At 39.9% G+C, this 19136-nt stretch overlaps 2 protein-coding genes across 2 annotated transcripts in view; one reads left to right on the plus strand and one right to left on the minus strand.

Moving 5' to 3' along the window:
- Positions 1 to 6209, plus strand: LOC5507676 (protein XRP2). The gene is made up of 10 exons (XM_032376389.2): positions 1 to 204; positions 345 to 462; positions 943 to 1034; positions 1712 to 1768; positions 2044 to 2159; positions 2320 to 2423; positions 2728 to 2856; positions 5076 to 5153; positions 5453 to 5549; positions 5658 to 6209. Exons 1-10 carry the CDS (start codon positions 140 to 142, stop codon positions 5816 to 5818), a joined length of 1017 nt encoding a protein of 338 aa, XP_032232280.1. The 5' UTR covers positions 1 to 139; the 3' UTR covers positions 5819 to 6209.
- Positions 5866 to 19136, minus strand: part of LOC5507653 (probable ATP-dependent RNA helicase DDX31) — a 23152-nt gene continuing 9881 nt past the window's right edge. The window contains exon 26 of the mRNA XM_032376388.2: positions 5866 to 6692. Within this exon, the coding sequence (XP_032232279.1) occupies positions 6572 to 6692 (121 nt within the window). The 3' untranslated portion in view covers positions 5866 to 6571. The remainder of the gene's footprint in view (positions 6693 to 19136) is intronic.

The raw sequence follows: 19136 nt of genomic DNA on the forward strand, positions 1-19136 counted from the left end.
CAGGCTTGGTCGCACTGTAGTTTGCATTCTAGAAGGAGTTTTCTCTTTCTTCGTTCTTTTTTTTTCGCTTTCTGTATTTCGCCGCTGTTTTCCTACTTTGCCTGAGATCTTTGCCAATGTGCTACACGTAAATGGGAACATGGGTTGCCTAGAATCAAAGTCCAAACAAGAAAGCCCGCCACCAGAGCCAAAAGTGTTCAGTTGGTAAGCAAGAAGTGATTTGAACAGACAGCGGCGACGACGATAACACAACTGATCGAAACTACTGTGTGTTTTCACAAATGCAAATTTAAATTCCAATGTTTTTAAACCTATGGTAAATAATTTCTGTTTGTTCTTTCAAGGGAGCGAAAGGATCGTCCTGACCCCAAAGACTACACGTTAGCTAACTTGAAGGATGTGACGGTTGGTCGATTGCCCGGGAAAGTCAATGGCGAAGGCTTTGTTATCCAAGACTGCCATGTACGCAAAGTCTCCACAATATCCTAGCCAACTAGAAGCACTATCGATTATTGAGATGTTATTTACATTGCCTCTGATATGTTCTCTCTTTCTCTTTGCTTTTGCTACAAAAACGCCGGTTAATGCCATAGCAACAGTGTCAAATGTTTTATGAACCCAAGTCAGGATGCATAAAAGGGAATTACCATGTTATAAAAATCAGTCGTAGTTTATTAGTTCCAAAAAGCAAAAGGAAAATATCAGTCAATGCGTATCTTAGAGTTGTATGAAGTGTGTGAAAACATAAATAATCTGTGCACGGCTGGTATACTAAATTCATGCAAAAAACAACGAAATGGAATCATCAGCTTACTGTATCTCTCCCTTCCTCATAACCCGCTCCTGCTTGCTCAACCTAAAGCTGAATCCCTCTAACCTTAGTATAACTTTGCTTTAGAGCTAACATGATCTATCCTGACTATTCCATTCATTCCATTCCAGGACTGCAACATCTACATATTTGATAACTCTGCCACCATCACTATTGATGACTGCGTGGGATGTACATTTTTTCTTGGGCCAATTAAAGGAAGGTAAGAAGAACTTTGCTATCAAGTGAGACCCTTTTACCTGATGCTTCTCATGGATGGATGTAGAGGTGGGTCGAGCAGGCCCCATCCCCCTATTTTCAGAGATTTAACTTTTAAAAATTTTGCTTGCCCCCTCCCCCTCCCCCCCCCCCCCCCCCCACACACACACACATATTTTAATTATCTGGGCAAGCAACAAAAGATTTAACCAACAAAACTTGGTAAGTGATTTAGTAAAAACCTGCATGTTAAAGCCTTGATTTTTAAAAGTCTGTCAAAACAGGTTCTTATATGTTGGGGTAATACTAACAATTAAGGCATAACAGCATGATTCATAATTACGGAAGTTTGACTGAATACATAGCCACTTTGCTATAGAGATATCCTACTGTATGTATGTTATATCTGTAATCTTCTCTTTATGGAAGAGCAAATGTTTAGCAAATTTGTTGCATCATTTGTTCATGGAGTAACCAATCATATAAGAACCTTTCAAAAATTTTTTGGCTTAGTAGGTTCTTATATTTTGGGGTACTCAAATCCTAAATGTCTGCCTATAGGTTCTTAAATCCCTTGGTTCTTACATGCGGGTTTTTACTGCATCCCTGCTATTTGAATAGTGCAAAATGTATAGTTCCAAAATAAATGGTACGGTTTTTGTCTTATTTGCATATCTTTAGTGTCTTCTTCCGTGATTGTAATAATTGCAAGGTAGCGGTCGCCTGCCAACAATTCAGGTAAGGCACCTTGTGTTAACATATAGCCGACTCACTCTAGAGTAACCTCCGTATATGGAGGACACAAAAAAGGAGAACAGTAGTAATGGGGAAACATTAAGTAGCTGCACAAACTTGTCTGCTGTTGTAAAATGTATTTTCAATAATTGTAGATTAATATTATTATTTAAATATATATTATTATATTATATTTATTAATTAATATTTCCTTGTCTTTTGTGTAGTCAAGTACATGATGTTGAAACCATGGTTATCAATATTTTTTTTGTGATCAGGACAAGAGATTGCAAGAAGATGGATTTCTTCCTTCTTTGTGACTCCCAACCTATCATTGAGTCGTCCAGTGGCATGAAGTTTGGCTGTTTTCAGTATTACTACCCTGAACTTGAAGGTATAACTTCTTACTCCCCTGAACTTGAAGGTATAACTTCTTACTACCCTGAACTTGAAAGTAATAGCTGGTCTTTTTAATCAGCAGATGCTAGGTATGTTTTTCAAATTGCATGGTTTGAGCTTTATAACAAATGAGAAATGTGATTTTTGTGCTGCAGGTCAGTTTGAAAAGGCATCACTAAGCGTATACAACAACAACTGGAGCAACATTTACGACTTCACACCTGCAGCTGGAGAGACGACATGGAGTTTATTGCCAGAGGTATTTTATTATTATTGATTGCTGGAGTTACAATAAAGCACTGTGTTGTATCTACTGTACACTTTAGCTGGATATTAGAAAACATTTAATTATTTCTTTACAAATCGGAAATTAAAGAATTGTTTTTCTGCACAGCTTTTACAAAGTAATTCTGTTTCAGGCAGTTATTAGACTTTTTCACTTTCATTGCTAATTCTTTGATGGTTTGCAATTCCTTATCCAATTATCTTATTTCATTAAGATATTATATTTCAATTCCATTTACACCCTTCCAACCTCACCCTATCAATGCCTTCTCCTGTAGAATTCTAAAGTAGAGGATTTTATTCCATTACCAACAACGGAGGAGTTCTCCTCTATGGAAATTTCAACTGATGTGCAAAGAAGTACGGTTCCGTTGACACTTGGCACCCGAAGAAAACCTTCAAACCAGGTAAAAAGTGATCTCCATTCTTGATATAGGGGTCTTGGTAATGAGAATACCCCTTATATACCCCTGTTATATGAGAGTCCTTTTGGCACCCGAAGAAAACCTTCAAACCAGGTAAAAAGTGGTCTCCGTTCTTGATATGGGGGTCTTGTTATGAGAATACCCCTTATATGGCCGAGTATTTGTTATATGAGAGTCCTTTTTACGCAAGTATCCCTTATGGATAGATTTGGATAGATAGATTTGTTTTTTAAATACCCCTCGCAGTTAGAAACTGAATTACAGGTAATTAGCACACACAAGCTAAGCGATTACAACATTACATTATCAAGATACTTAACAGTAACAAAATTTGACAAGCGATTAGTGTTGCATTTTCGGTTTCATGGGAGCAGATCTTCTTTAGATTGTACTGGTTGACACCTGCAGGGAGTCCTGTTTATGGAGGTATCTCTTATATGGGAGTCCTGTTTATGGAGGTATCTGTTATATGGGAGTCCTGTTTGTGGAGGTATCTCTTATATGGGAGTCCTGTTTATGGAAGTATCTGTTATATGGGAGTCCTGTTTGTGGAGGTATCTCTTATATGGGAGTCCTGTTTATGGAGGTATCTCTTATAAGGGAGTCCTGTTTATGGAGGTATCTCTTATATTGGAGTCCTGTTTATGGAGGTATCTCTTATATGCGAGTCCTGTTTATGGAGGTATCTCTTATATGGGAGTCCTGTTTATGGAGGTATCCCTTATATGGGAGTCCTGTTTATGGAGGTATCTCTTATATTGGAGTCCTGTTTATGGAGGTATCTCTTATATTGGAGTCCTGTTTATGGAGGTATCTCTTATATGCGAGTCCTGTTTATGGAGGTATCTCTTATATGGGAGTCCTGTTTATGGAGGTATCTCTTATATTGGAGTCCTGTTTATGGAGGTATCCGTTATATGGGAGTCCTGTTTATGGAGGTATCTCTTATATTGGAGTCCTGTTTATGGAGGTATCTGTTATATGGGAGTCCTGTTTGTGGAGGTATCTCTTATATGGGAGTCCTGTTTATGGAGGTATCTCTTATAAGGGAGTCCTGTTTATGGAGGTATCTGTTATATGGGAGTCCTGTTTATGGAGGTATCTCTTATATGGGAGTCCTGTTTATGGAGGTATCTGTTATATGGGAGTCCTGTTTGTGGAGGTATCTCTTATATGGGAGTCCTGTTTATGGAGGTATCTCTTATATGGGAGTTCTGTTTATGGAGGTATCTCTTATATGGGAGTCCTGTTTATGGAGGTATCCCTTATATGGGAGTCCTGTTTATGGAGGTATCTCTTATATGGGAGTCCTGTTTATGGAGGTATCTCTTATATGGGAGTCCTGTTTATGGAGGTATCCCTTATATGAGAGTCCTGTTTATGGAGGTATCTCTTATATGGGAGTCCTGTTTATGGAGGTATCTGTTATATGGGAGTCCTGTTTGTGGAGGTATCTCTTATAAGGGAGTCCTGTTTATGGAAGTATCTGTTATATGGGAGTCCTGTTTGTGGAGGTATCTCTTATATGGGAGTCCTGTTTATGGAGGTATCTCTTATAAGGGAGTCCTGTTTATGGAGGTATCTCTTATATTGGAGTCCTGTTTATGGAGGTATCTCTTATATGCGAGTCCTGTTTATGGAGGTATCTCTTATATGGGAGTCCTGTTTATGGAGGTATCCCTTATATGGGAGTCCTGTTTATGGAGGTATCTCTTATATTGGAGTCCTGTTTATGGAGGTATCTCTTATATTGGAGTCCTGTTTATGGAGGTATCTCTTATATGCGAGTCCTGTTTATGGAGGTATCTCTTATATGGGAGTCCTGTTTATGGAGGTATCTCTTATATTGGAGTCCTGTTTATGGAGGTATCCGTTATATGGGAGTCCTGTTTATGGAGGTATCTCTTATATTGGAGTCCTGTTTATGGAGGTATCCGTTATATGGGAGTCCTGTTTATGGAGGTATCTCTTATATGAGAGTCCTGTTTATGGTGGTATCTCTTATATGGGAGTCCTGTTTATGGAGGTATCCCTTATATGGGAGTCTGTTGATGTGGGTATTCTCTATCTATTCTGATCTATTCATAGTAGCTTGCAGGGTTAGGAATGGCTTTTATCAATTGGCACCATGTCTGCTGTTTCTCAAAGGTTTTGTATTTCCACCATAGAGATGTCCAATACAAGTGTCATTGTTTCCCCAGTCTTGTCTTGTTGTCTTCTTTGAGTGTGCCGAGAAGAAACCTCAAATCAAGGAGTTCATACAGAAAATCCAACAGCAGGTACGCACCAGTCAGTGAGATTGTCAAAAGTTTTTTTTAGTAAAGTCAGAATCCCAGACAAATTTTGAAAGTCTAATGCATATAGAACAGAGACCGACCCAAATGTTGACAGCTTAATACCTAATAATCAGAAAACCACCAAGATGTCGACTGCTTAATATCTAATGATCAGAAAACCATCCATATGATGATGGTATAATACTTAGTGATCAGAGACCCACCATTCAACACACCCCTTTCCCACCCACATAACACAAAAAAATTGTAGTGTATTTCCTGTAAAACTCAAATAATCGCAGGGGTGTATGCTGTGCCAAACAAAGCAAATCAGCATAAAAGGAGAGGAAATTTCAAGAATCCTGGGGTCTTCTGAATATAATTCATTAGCAGAGCAAGGTTTGTATATTGTCAATCGATCTTCCCTTGCTGGAATTTGAAAGTTTGTTTGCCCGGGATACAAATTTTTTAAACTATTTATCTGAGTATTGTGTGGATTATTCTTAGGTGCACTTGTCGGCCTAGAAGTGAATGGCGATAACTGTATCCAGATCTGCTCTGGTCAGATCGGGTCTGCTGGAAGCGGTGTTTATGTATCACCAGACAACCAGAAAGCCAGCACCGACATTGACCAGTTCTACAACTTCATAGATATGTCCATGTCATGAACAGTCCAACAGGTTCCAAGGGAAATTATTTGACTAGCACTCCTAGATCACCATTCTCTTTTTATTTTACTATTTATGCCAAAAATACCACCAACATGGTCAGAATGGGGCCCCTCACTTGCAACCATGTTCCCAGGGTCTTCTGGGTAATTTTCATGGCGTCAGCTGAAATCCCTGAAGACCACGGGGGAGATTGCTTTACTCGCTACTTATTTTTATTACTTTTTGACGTCTCCATTTTTTATTTTTCCAACCTTATTTAAAATCTTGATGTACACCTTACTGAGTAGGTCGCGAGTAAAACAAATATCTTTCTGTTGTATTTAGAGCTGTAAATATTTTGTTGTCGTGTCATAAGTAAAATTCAAATAGAATAAAAATGATAAAAGCATGAATTTGTGAGTTAATGGGCGAGTAATTATTAGCTTTTCTATGTCCACTTTATCTTCCTCTATTTCCCCGCCAAATAGCCTCACTTGAGATGTGGGGATTATTTTCCTATATCCGCGTTATCTCTCCCATCTCTCTCGCCGTAGGACACAGCATAGATAATGACTGGCTTCTCTGGTCCCGCTTTCCTTTTCTCGTCTTTCCCGCCATTGGACCCAACATAGATAATGACTGGCTTCCCTGGGCCCGCTTTCCTTTTCTCGTCTTTCCCGCCATTGGACCTTGCATAGATAATGACTAGCTTCCCTGGTCCCGCTTTCCTTTTCTTTTCTTTCCCGCCATTGGACCTTACATAGATAATGACTAGCTTATCTGGGCCCGCTTTCCTTTTCTTTTCTTTCCCGCCATTGGACCTTGCATAGCTGCCTCACTCGAATGTTCCTCAACCACTACAGATTTGCGTTTTCTCGAGAGCTGTGATTTCCTGGGACAGAAAATTCAATTACAAATAATCAAGAAAAATTTACATCACAGACTGGAAATATGTTAGCTTTCATGTATTATCAGAGCACGTAATGATGACGATGGAAACAAATTTGATATGCAAGAGCAGCGCACGGAATTTTCCGATTCTCACTAGGACGCAAAAGCAAACGCGAAAGGACGCAATGTTGTCGCTTGATCTTGATGCGCTTGCGTTTGACCGATTCTCATACTTGTGTTGCGTTTGACCGATTCTCATACTTGTGTTGCGTTTGACCGATTCTCATACTTGTGTTGCGTTTGACCGATTCTCATACTTGTGTTTGACCGATTCTCATACTTGTGTTGCGTTTGACCGATTCTCATACTTGTGTTTGACCGATTCTCATACTTGTGTTGCGTTTGACCGATTCTCATACTTGTGTTGCGTTTGACCGATTCTCATACTTGTGTTGTGTTTGACCGATTCTCATACTTGTGTTGCGTTTGACCGATTCTCATACTTGTGTTGCGTTTGACCGATTCTCATACTTGTGTTTGACCGATTCTCATACTTGTGTTGCGTTTAACAGATTCTCATACTTGTGTTGTGTTTGACCGATTCTCATACTTGTGTTGCGTTTGACCGATTCTCATACTTGTGTTGTGTTTGACCGATTCTCATACTTGTGTTTGACCGATTCTCATACTTGTGTTGCGTTTAACAGATTCTCATACTTGTGTTGCGTTTGACCGATTCTCATACTTGTGTTGCGTTTAACAGATTCTCATACTTGTGTTGTGTTTGACCGATTCTCATACTTGTGTTGTGTTTGACCGATTCTCATACTTGTGTTGTGTTTGACCGATTCTCATACTTGTGTTGCGTTTGACCGATTCTCATACTTGTGTTGCGTTTGACCGATTCTCATACTTGTGTTTGACCGATTCTCATACTTGTGTTTGACCGATTCTCATACTTGTGTTTGACCGATTCTCATACTTGTGTTTGACCGATTCTCATACTTGTGTTTGACCGATTCTCATACTTGTGTTTGACTGATTCTCATACTTGTGTTTGATCGATTCTCATACTTGTGTTGCGTTTGACTGATTCTCATACTTGTGTTGCGTTTGATCGATTCTTATACTTGCGTTTGACCGATTCTCATACTTGTGTTTGACCGATTCTCATACTTGTGTTGCGTTTGAACGATTCTCATACTTGTGTTTGACCGATTCTCCTACTTGTGTTGCGTTTGACCGATTCTCATACTTGTGTTTGACCGATTCTCATACTTGTGTTGCGTTTGACCGATTCTCATACTTGTAATTGACCGATTCTCATACTTGTGTTGCGTTTGACCGATTCTCATACTTGTGTTCGTTTGACCGATTCTCATACTTGTGTTTGACCGATTCTCATACTTGTGTTTGACCGATTCTCATACTTGTGTTTGATCGATTCTCATACCTGTGTTGCGTTTGACTGATTCTCATACTTGTGTTGCGTTTGACCGATTCTTATACTTGCTTTTGACCGATTCTCATACTTGCGTTTGACCGATTCTCATACTTGTGTTTGACCGATTCTCATACTTGTGTTGCGTTTGACCGATTCTCATACTTGTGTTTGACCGATTCTCATACTTGTGTTGCGTTTGACCGATTCTCATACTTGTGTTGCGTTTGACCGATTCTCATACTTGTGTTTGACCGATTCTCATACTTGTGTTTGATCGATTCTCATACTTGTGTTGCGTTTGACTGATTCTCATACTTGTGTTGCGTTTGACCGATTCTTATACTTGCGTTTGACCGATTCTCATACTTGCGTTTGACCGATTCTCATACTTGTGTTGCGTTTGACTGATTCTCATACTTGCGTTTGACCAATTCTCATACTTGTGTTTGACCGATTCTCATACTTGTGTTGCGTTTGAACGATTCTCATACTTGTGTTTGACCGATTCTCCTACTTGTGTTGCGTTTGACCGATTCTCATACTTGTGTTTGACCGATTCTCATACTTGTGTTGCGTTTGACCGATTCTCATACTTGTGTTGCGTTTGACCGATTCTCATACTTGTGTTGTGTTTGACCGATTCTCATACTTGTGTTGCGTTTGACCGATTCTCATACTTGTGTTGCGTTTGACCGATTCTCATACTTGTGTTTGACCGATTCTCATACTTGTGTTGCGTTTAACAGATTCTCATACTTGTGTTGTGTTTGACCGATTCTCATACTTGTGTTGCGTTTGACCGATTCTCATACTTGTGTTGTGTTTGACCGATTCTCATACTTGTGTTTGACCGATTCTCATACTTGTGTTGCGTTTAACAGATTCTCATACTTGTGTTGCGTTTGACCGATTCTCATACTTGTGTTGCGTTTAACAGATTCTCATACTTGTGTTGTGTTTGACCGATTCTCATACTTGTGTTGTGTTTGACCGATTCTCATACTCGTGTTGTGTTTGACCGATTCTCATACTTGTGTTGCGTTTGACCGATTCTTATACTTGTGTTGCGTTTGACCGATTCTCATACTTGTGTTGCGTTTGACCGATTCTCATACTTGTGTTGCGTTTGACCGATTCTCATACTTGTGTTTGACCGATTCTCATACTTGTGTTTGACCGATTCTCATACTTGTGTTTGACCGATTCTCATACTTGTGTTTGACTGATTCTCATACTTGTGTTTGATCGATTCTCATACTTGTGTTGCGTTTGACTGATTCTCATACTTGTGTTGCGTTTGACCGATTCTTATACTTGCGTTTGACCGATTCTCATACTTGTGTTTGACCGATTCTCATACTTGTGTTGCGTTTGAACGATTCTCATACTTGTGTTTGACCGATTCTCCTACTTGTGTTGCGTTTGACCGATTCTCATACTTGTGTTTGACCGATTCTCATACTTGTGTTGCGTTTGACCGATTCTCATACTTGTGTTTGACCGATTCTCATACTTGTGTTTGACCGATTCTCATACTTGTGTTTGACCGATTCTCATACTTGTGTTTGACCGATTCTCATACTTGTGTTTGACCGATTCTCATACTTGTGTTTGACTGATTCTCATACTTGTGTTTGATCGATTCTCATACTTGTGTTGCGTTTGACCGATTCTCATACTTGTGTTGTGTTTGACCGATTCTTATACTTGCGTTTGACCGATTCTCATACTTGTGTTGCGTTTGAACGATTCTCATACTTGTGTTTGACCGATTCTCCTACTTGTGTTGCGTTTGACCGATTCTCATACTTGTGTTTGACCGATTCTCATACTTGTGTTGCGTTTGACCGATTCTCATACTTGTAATTGACCGATTCTCATACTTGTGTTGCGTTTGACCGATTCTCATACTTGTGTTCGTTTGACCGATTCTCATACTTGTGTTTGACCGATTCTCATACTTGTGTTGCGTTTGACTGATTCTCATACTTGTGTTGCGTTTGACCGATTCTTATACTTGCGTTTGACCGATTCTCATACTTGTGTTTGACCGATTCTCATACTAGTGTTGCGTTTGAACGATTCTCATACTTGTGTTTGACCGATTCTCCTACTTGTGTTGCGTTTGACCGATTCTCATACTTGTGTTTGACCGATTCTCATACTTGTGTTGCGTTTGACCGATTCTCATACTTGTGTTTGACCGATTCTCATACTTGTGTTTGACCGATTCTCATACTTGTGTTTGACCGATTCTCATACTTGTGTTGCGTTTGAACGATTCTCATACTTGTGTTTGACCGATTCTCCTACTTGTGTTGCGTTTGACCGATTCTCATACTTGTGTTTGACCGATTCTCATACTTGTGTTGCGTTTGACCGATTCTCATACTTGTGTTGCGTTTGACCGATTCTCATACTTGTGTTGTGTTTGACCGATTCTCATACTTGTGTTGCGTTTGACCGATTCTCATACTTGTGTTGCGTTTGACCGATTCTCATACTTGTGTTTGACCGATTCTCATACTTGTGTTGCGTTTAACAGATTCTCATACTTGTGTTGTGTTTGACCGATTCTCATACTTGTGTTGCGTTTGACCGATTCTCATACTTGTGTTGTGTTTGACCGATTCTCATACTTGTGTTTGACCGATTCTCATACTTGTGTTGCGTTTAACAGATTCTCATACTTGTGTTGCGTTTGACCGATTCTCATACTTGTGTTGCGTTTAACAGATTCTCATACTTGTGTTGTGTTTGACCGATTCTCATACTTGTGTTGTGTTTGACCGATTCTCATACTTGTGTTGCGTTTGACCGATTCTTATACTTGTGTTGCGTTTGACCGATTCTCATACTTGTGTTTGACCGATTCTCATACTTGTGTTGCGTTTGACTGATTCTCATACTTGTGTTGCGTTTGACCGATTCTTATACTTGCGTTTGACCGATTCTCATACTTGTGTTTGACCGATTCTCATACTTGTGTTGCGTTTGAACGATTCTCATACTTGTGTTTGACCGATTCTCCTACTTGTGTTGCGTTTGACCGATTCTCATACTTGTGTTTGACCGATTCTCATACTTGTGTTGCGTTTGACCGATTCTCATACTTGTGTTTGACCGATTCTCATACTTGTGTTTGACCGATTCTCATACTTGTGTTTGACCGATTCTCATACTTGTGTTTGACCGATTCTCATACTTGTGTTTGACCGATTCTCATACTTGTGTTTGACTGATTCTCATACTTGTGTTTGATCGATTCTCATACTTGTGTTGCGTTTGACTGATTCTCATACTTGTGTTGCGTTTGACCGATTCTTATACTTGCGTTTGACCGATTCTCATACTTGTGTTTGACCGATTCTCATACTTGTGTTGCGTTTGAACGATTCTCATACTTGTGTTTGACCGATTCTCCTACTTGGGTTGCGTTTGACCGATTCTCATACTTGTGTTTGACCGATTCTCCTACTTGTGTTGCGTTTGACCGATTCTCATACTTGTGTTTGACCGATTCTCATACTTGTGTTTGACCGATTCTCATACTTGTGTTTGACCGATTCTCATACTTGTGTTTGACCGATTCTCATACTTGTGTTTGACCGATTCTCATACTTGTGTTTGACTGATTCTCATACTTGTGTTTGATCGATTCTCATACTTGTGTTGCGTTTGACCGATTCTCATACTTGTGTTGTGTTTGACCGATTCTTATACTTGCGTTTGACCGATTCTCATACTTGTGTTGCGTTTGAACGATTCTCATACTTGTGTTTGACCGATTCTCCTACTTGTGTTGCGTTTGACCGATTCTCATACTTGTGTTTGACCGATTCTCATACTTGTGTTGCGTTTGACCGATTCTCATACTTGTAATTGACCGATTCTCATACTTGTGTTGCGTTTGACCGATTCTCATACTTGTGTTCGTTTGACCGATTCTCATACTTGTGTTTGACCGATTCTCATACTTGTGTTGCGTTTGACTGATTCTCATACTTGTGTTGCGTTTGACCGATTCTTATACTTGCGTTTGACCGATTCTCATACTTGTGTTTGACCGATTCTCATACTTGTGTTGCGTTTGAACGATTCTCATACTTGTGTTTGACCGATTCTCCTACTTGTGTTGCGTTTGACCGATTCTCATACTTGTGTTTGACCGATTCTCATACTTGTGTTGCGTTTGACCGATTCTCATACTTGTGTTTGACCGATTCTCATACTTGTGTTTGACCGATTCTCATACTTGTGTTTGACCGATTCTCATACTTGTGTTTGACCGATTCTCATACTTGTGTTTGACCGATTCTCATACTTGTGTTTGACTGATTCTCATACTTGTGTTTGATCGATTCTCATACTTGTGTTGCGTTTGACCGATTCTCATACTTGTGTTGTGTTTGACCGATTCTTATACTTGCGTTTGACCGATTCTCATACTTGTGTTGCGTTTGAACGATTCTCATACTTGTGTTTGACCGATTCTCCTACTTGTGTTGCGTTTGACCGATTCTCATACTTGTGTTTGACCGATTCTCATACTTGTGTTGCGTTTGACCGATTCTCATACTTGTAATTGACCGATTCTCATACTTGTGTTGCGTTTGACCGATTCTCATACTTGTGTTCGTTTGACCGATTCTCATACTTGTGTTTGACCGATTCTCATACTTGTGTTGCGTTTGACCGATTCTCATACTTGTGTTGCGTTTGACCGATTCTTATACTTGCGTTTGACCGATTCTCATACTTGTGTTTGACCGATTCTCATACTTGTGTTGCGTTTGAACGATTCTCATACTTGTGTTGTGTTTGACCGATTCTCATACTTGTGTTGCGTTTGACCGATTCTCATACTTGTGTTGCGTTTGACCGATTCTCATACTTGTGTTTGACCGATTCTCATACTTGTGTTGCGTTTAACAGATTCTCATACTTGTGTTGTGTTTGACCGATTCTCATACTTGTGTTGCGTTTGACCGATTCTCATACTTGTGTTGTGTTTGACCGATTCTCATACTTGTGTTTGACCGATTCTCATACTTGTGTTGCGTTTAACAGATTCTCATACTTGTGTTGCGTTTGACCGATTCTCATACTTGTGTTGCGTTTAACAGATTCTCATACTTGTGTTGTGTTTGACCGATTCTCATACTTGTGTTGTGTTTGACCGATTCTCATACTTGTGTTGCGTTTGACCGATTCTTATACTTGTGTTGCGTTTGACCGATTCTCATACTTGTGTTTGACCGATTCTCATACTTGTGTTGCGTTTGACTGATTCTCATACTTGTGTTGCGTTTGACCGATTCTTATACTTGCGTTTGACCGATTCTCATACTTGTGTTTGACCGATTCTCATACTTGTGTTGCGTTTGAACGATTCTCATACTTGTGTTTGACCGATTCTCCTACTTGTGTTGCGTTTGACCGATTCTCATACTTGTGTTTGACCGATTCTCATACTTGTGTTGCGTTTGACCGATTCTCATACTTGTGTTTGACCGATTCTCATACTTGTGTTTGACCGATTCTCATACTTGTGTTTGACCGATTCTCATACTTGTGTTTGACCGATTCTCATACTTGTGTTTGACCGATTCTCATACTTGTGTTTGACTGATTCTCATACTTGTGTTTGATCGATTCTCATACTTGTGTTGCGTTTGACTGATTCTCATACTTGTGTTGCGTTTGACCGATTCTTATACTTGCGTTTGACCGATTCTCATACTTGTGTTTGACCGATTCTCATACTTGTGTTGCGTTTGAACGATTCTCATACTTGTGTTTGACCGATTCTCCTACTTGGGTTGCGTTTGACCGATTCTCATACTTGTGTTTGACCGATTCTCCTACTTGTGTTGCGTTTGACCGATTCTCATACTTGTGTTTGACCGATTCTCATACTTGTGTTTGACCGATTCTCATACTTGTGTTTGACCGATTCTCATACTTGTGTTTGACCGATTCTCATACTTGTGTTTGACCGATTCTCATACTTGTGTTTGACTGATTCTCATACTTGTGTTTGATCGATTCTCATACTTGTGTTGCGTTTGACCGATTCTCATACTTGTGTTGTGTTTGACCGATTCTTATACTTGCGTTTGACCGATTCTCATACTTGTGTTGCGTTTGAACGATTCTCATACTTGTGTTTGACCGATTCTCCTACTTGTGTTGCGTTTGACCGATTCTCATACTTGTGTTTGACCGATTCTCATACTTGTGTTGCGTTTGACCGATTCTCATACTTGTAATTGACCGATTCTCATACTTGTGTTGCGTTTGACCGATTCTCATACTTGTGTTCGTTTGACCGATTCTCATACTTGTGTTTGACCGATTCTCATACTTGTGTTGCGTTTGACTGATTCTCATACTTGTGTTGCGTTTGACCGATTCTTATACTTGCGTTTGACCGATTCTCATACTTGTGTTTGACCGATTCTCATACTTGTGTTGCGTTTGAACGATTCTCATACTTGTGTTTGACCGATTCTCCTACTTGTGTTGCGTTTGACCGATTCTCATACTTGTGTTTGACCGATTCTCATACTTGTGTTGCGTTTGACCGATTCTCATACTTGTGTTTGACCGATTCTCATACTTGTGTTTGACCGATTCTCATACTTGTGTTTGACCGATTCTCATACTTGTGTTTGACCGATTCTCATACTTGTGTTTGACCGATTCTCATACTTGTGTTTGACTGATTCTCATACTTGTGTTTGATCGATTCTCATACTTGTGTTGCGTTTGACCGATTCTCATACTTGTGTTGTGTTTGACCGATTCTTATACTTGCGTTTGACCGATTCTCATACTTGTGTTGCGTTTGAACGATTCTCATACTTGTGTTTGACCGATTCTCCTACTTGTGTTGCGTTTGACCGATTCTCATACTTGTGTTTGACCGATTCTCATACTTGTGTTGCGTTTGACCGATTCTCATACTTGTAATTGACCGATTCTCATACTTGTGTTGCGTTTGACCGATTCTCATACTTGTGTTCGTTTGACCGATTCTCATACTTGTGTTTGACCGATTCTCATACTTGTGTTGCGTTTGACCGATTCTCATACTTGTGTTGCGTTTGACCGATTCTTATACTTGCGTTTGACCGATTCTCATACTTGTGTTTGACCGATTCTCATACTTGTGTTGCGTTTGAACGATTCTCATACTTGTGTTTGACCGATTCTCCTACTTGTGTTGCGTTTGACCGATTCTCATACTTGTGTTTGACCGATTCTCATACTTGTGTTGCGTTTGACCGATTCTCATACTTGTGTTTGACCGATTCTCATACTTGTGTTTGACCGATTCTCATACTTGTGTTTGACCGATTCTCATACTTGTGTTTGACCGATTCTCATACTTGTGTTTGACCGATTCTCATACTTGTGTTTGACTGATTCTCATACTTGTGTTTGATCGATTCTCATACTTGTGTTGCGTTTGACTGATTCTCATACTTGTGTTGCGTTTGACCGATTCTTATACTTGCGTTTGACCGATTCTCATACTTGTGTTTGACCGATTCTCATACTTGTGTTGCGTTTGAACGATTCTCATACTTGTGTTTGAACGATTCTCCTACTTGTGTTGCGTTTGACCGATTCTCGTACTTGTGTTTGACCGATTCTCATACTTGTGTTGCGTTTGACCGATTCTTATACTTGTAATTGACCGATTCTCATACTTGTGTTGCGTTTGACCGATTCTCATACTTGTGTTCGTTTGACCGATTCTCATACTTGTGTTTGACCGATTCTCATACTTGTGTTTGACCGATTCTCATACTTGTGTTTGATCGATTCTCATACTTGTGTTGCGTTTGACTGATTCTCATACTTGTGTTGCGTTTGACCGATTCTTATACTTGCGTTCGACCGATTCTCATACTTGCGTTTGACCGATTCTCATACTTGTGTTTGACCGATTCTCATACTTGTGTTACGTTTGACCGATTCTCATACTTGTGTTTGACCGATTCTCATACTTGTGTTGCGTTTGACCGATTCTCATACTTGTGTTGCGTTTGACCGATTCTCATACTTGTGTTTGACCGATTCTCATACTTGTGTTTGATCGATTCTCATACTTGTGTTGCGTTTGACTGATTCTCATACTTGTGTTTGACCGATTCTCCTACTTGTGTTGCGTTTGACCGATTCTCATACTTGTGTTTGACCGATTCTCATACTTGTGTTGCGTTTGACCGATTCTCATACTTGTGTTTGACCGATTCTCATACTTGTGTTTGACCGATTCTCATACTTGTGTTTGACCGATTCTCATACTTGTGTTTGACCGATTCTCATACTTGTGTTTGACTGATTCTCATACTTGTGTTTGATCGATTCTCATACTTGTGTTGCGTTTGACTGATTCTCATACTTGTGTTGCGTTTGACCGATTCTTATACTTGCGTTTGACCGATTCTCATACTTGTGTTTGACCGATTCTCATACTTGTGTTGCGTTTGAACGATTCTCATACTTGTGTTTGACCGATTCTCCTACTTGTGTTGCGTTTGACCGATTCTCATACTTGTGTTTGACCGATTCTCATACTTGTGTTGCGTTTGACCGATTCTCATACTTGTAATTGACCGATTCTCATACTTGTGTTGCGTTTGACCGATTCTCATACTTGTGTTCGTTTGACCGATTCTCATACTTGTGTTTGACCGATTCTCATACTTGTGTTTGACCGATTCTCATACTTGTGTTTGATCGATTCTCATACTTGTGTTGCGTTTGACTGATTCTCATACTTGTGTTGCGTTTGACCGATTCTTATACTTGCGTTCGACCGATTCTCATACTTGCGTTTGACCGATTCTCATACTTGCGTTTGACCGATTCTCATACTTGTGTTACGTTTGACCGATTCTCATACTTGTGTTTGACCGATTCTCATACTTGTGTTGCGTTTGACCGATTCTCATACTTGTGTTGCGTTTGACCGATTCTCATACTTGTGTTTGACCGATTCTCATACTTGTGTTTGATCGATTCTCATACTTGTGTTGCGTTTGACTGATTCTCATACTTGTGTTGCGTTTGACCGATTCTTATACTTGCGTTTGACCGATTCTCATACTTGCGTTTGACCGATTCTCATACTTGTGTTGCGTTTGACTGATTCTCATACTTGCGTTTGACCAATTCTCATACTTGTGTTTGACCGATTCTCATACTTGTGTTGCGTTTGAACGATTCTCATACTTGTGTTTGATCGATTCTCATACTTGTGTTGCGTTTGACCGATTCTCATACTTGTGTTGCGTTTGACCGATTCTCATACTTGTGTCGCGTTTGACCGATTCTCATACTTGTGTTTGACCGATTCTTATACTTGCGTTGCGTTTGACCGATTCTCATACTTGTGTTGTGTTTGACCGATTCTCATACTTGTGTTGCGTTTGACTGATTCTCATACTTGTGTTGCGTTTGACCGATTCTTATACTTGCGTTTGACCGATTCTCATACTTGTGTTTGACCGATTCTCATACTTGTGTTGCGTTTGAACGATTCTCATACTTGTGTTTGACCGATTCTCCTACTTGTGTTGCGTTTGACCGATTCTCATACTTGTGTTTGACCGATTCTCATACTTGTGTTGCGTTTGACCGATTCTCATACTTGTGTTTGACCGATTCTCATAGTTGTGTTGCGTTTGACCGATTCTCATAGTTGTGTTGCGTTTGACCGATTCTCATACTTGTGTTTGACCGATTCTCATACTTGTGTTTGACTGATTCTCATACTTGTGTTGCGTTTGACTGATTCTCATACTTGTGTTGCGTTTGACCGATTCTTATACTTGCGTTTGACCGATTCTCATACTTGCGTTTGACCGATTCTAATACTTGTGTTGCGTTTGACTGATTCTCATACTTGCGTTTGACCGATTCTCATACTTGCGTTTGACCGATTCTCATACTTGTGTTGCGTTTGACTGATTCTCATACTTGTGTTTGACCGATTCTCCTACTTGTGTTGCGTTTGACCGATTCTCTTACTTGTGTTTGACCGATTCTCATACTTGTGTTGCGTTTGACCGATTCTCATACTTGTGTTGTGTTTGACCGATTCTTATACTTGCGTTTGACCGATTCTCATACTTGTGTTGCGTTTGACCGATTCTCATACTTGTGTTGCGTTTGACCGATTTTCATACTTGCGTTGCGTTTGATCGATTCTCATACTTGTGTTGCGTTTGACCGATTCTCATACTTGTGTTGCGTTTGACCGATTCTCATACTTGTGTCGCGTTTGACCGATTCTCATACTTGTGTTTGACCGATTCTTATACTTGCGTTGCGTTTGACCGATTCTCATACTTGTGTTGTGTTTGACCGATTCTCATACTTGTGTTGTGTTTGACCGATTCTCATACTTGTGTTGTGTTTGACCGATTCTCATACTTGTGTTGCGTTTGACCGATTCTCATACTTGTGTTGCGTTTGGCCGATTCTCATACTTGTGTTGTGTTTGGCCGATTCTCATTTGTGTTAAGCTTGCGTTTGGCCGATTCTCATTGATGTTACGTTTGGTCGATTCTCATTTGTGTTGCGATTGCATTTGGCCGATTCTCATTTGTGTTGCGATTGCATTTGGCCGATTCTCTTTTGTGTTGCGCTTGCGTTTGGCCGATTCTCATTTGTGTTGCGTTAGGCCGATTCTCATTTGTGTTGCGCATGCGTTTGGCCGATTCTCATTTATGTTGCGTTTGGCCGATTCTCATTTGTGTTGCGCATGCGTTTGGCCGATTCTCATTTATGTTGCGTTTGGCCGATTCTCATTTGTGTTGCGATTGCATTTGGCCGATTCTCATTTGTGTTGCCCTTGTGTTTTGCCGATTCTCATTTATGTTGCGATTGCGTTAGGCCGATTCTTAATTATGTTGCGCTTGCGTTTAACCGATTCTCATTTTTGTTGCCCTTGCGTTTGGCCGATTCTCAATTGTGTTGCGC

This window comes from Nematostella vectensis, chromosome 1 (genome assembly GCF_932526225.1).
Source record: "Nematostella vectensis chromosome 1, jaNemVect1.1, whole genome shotgun sequence".
In the NCBI taxonomy this organism is placed as follows: domain Eukaryota; kingdom Metazoa; phylum Cnidaria; class Anthozoa; order Actiniaria; family Edwardsiidae; genus Nematostella; species Nematostella vectensis.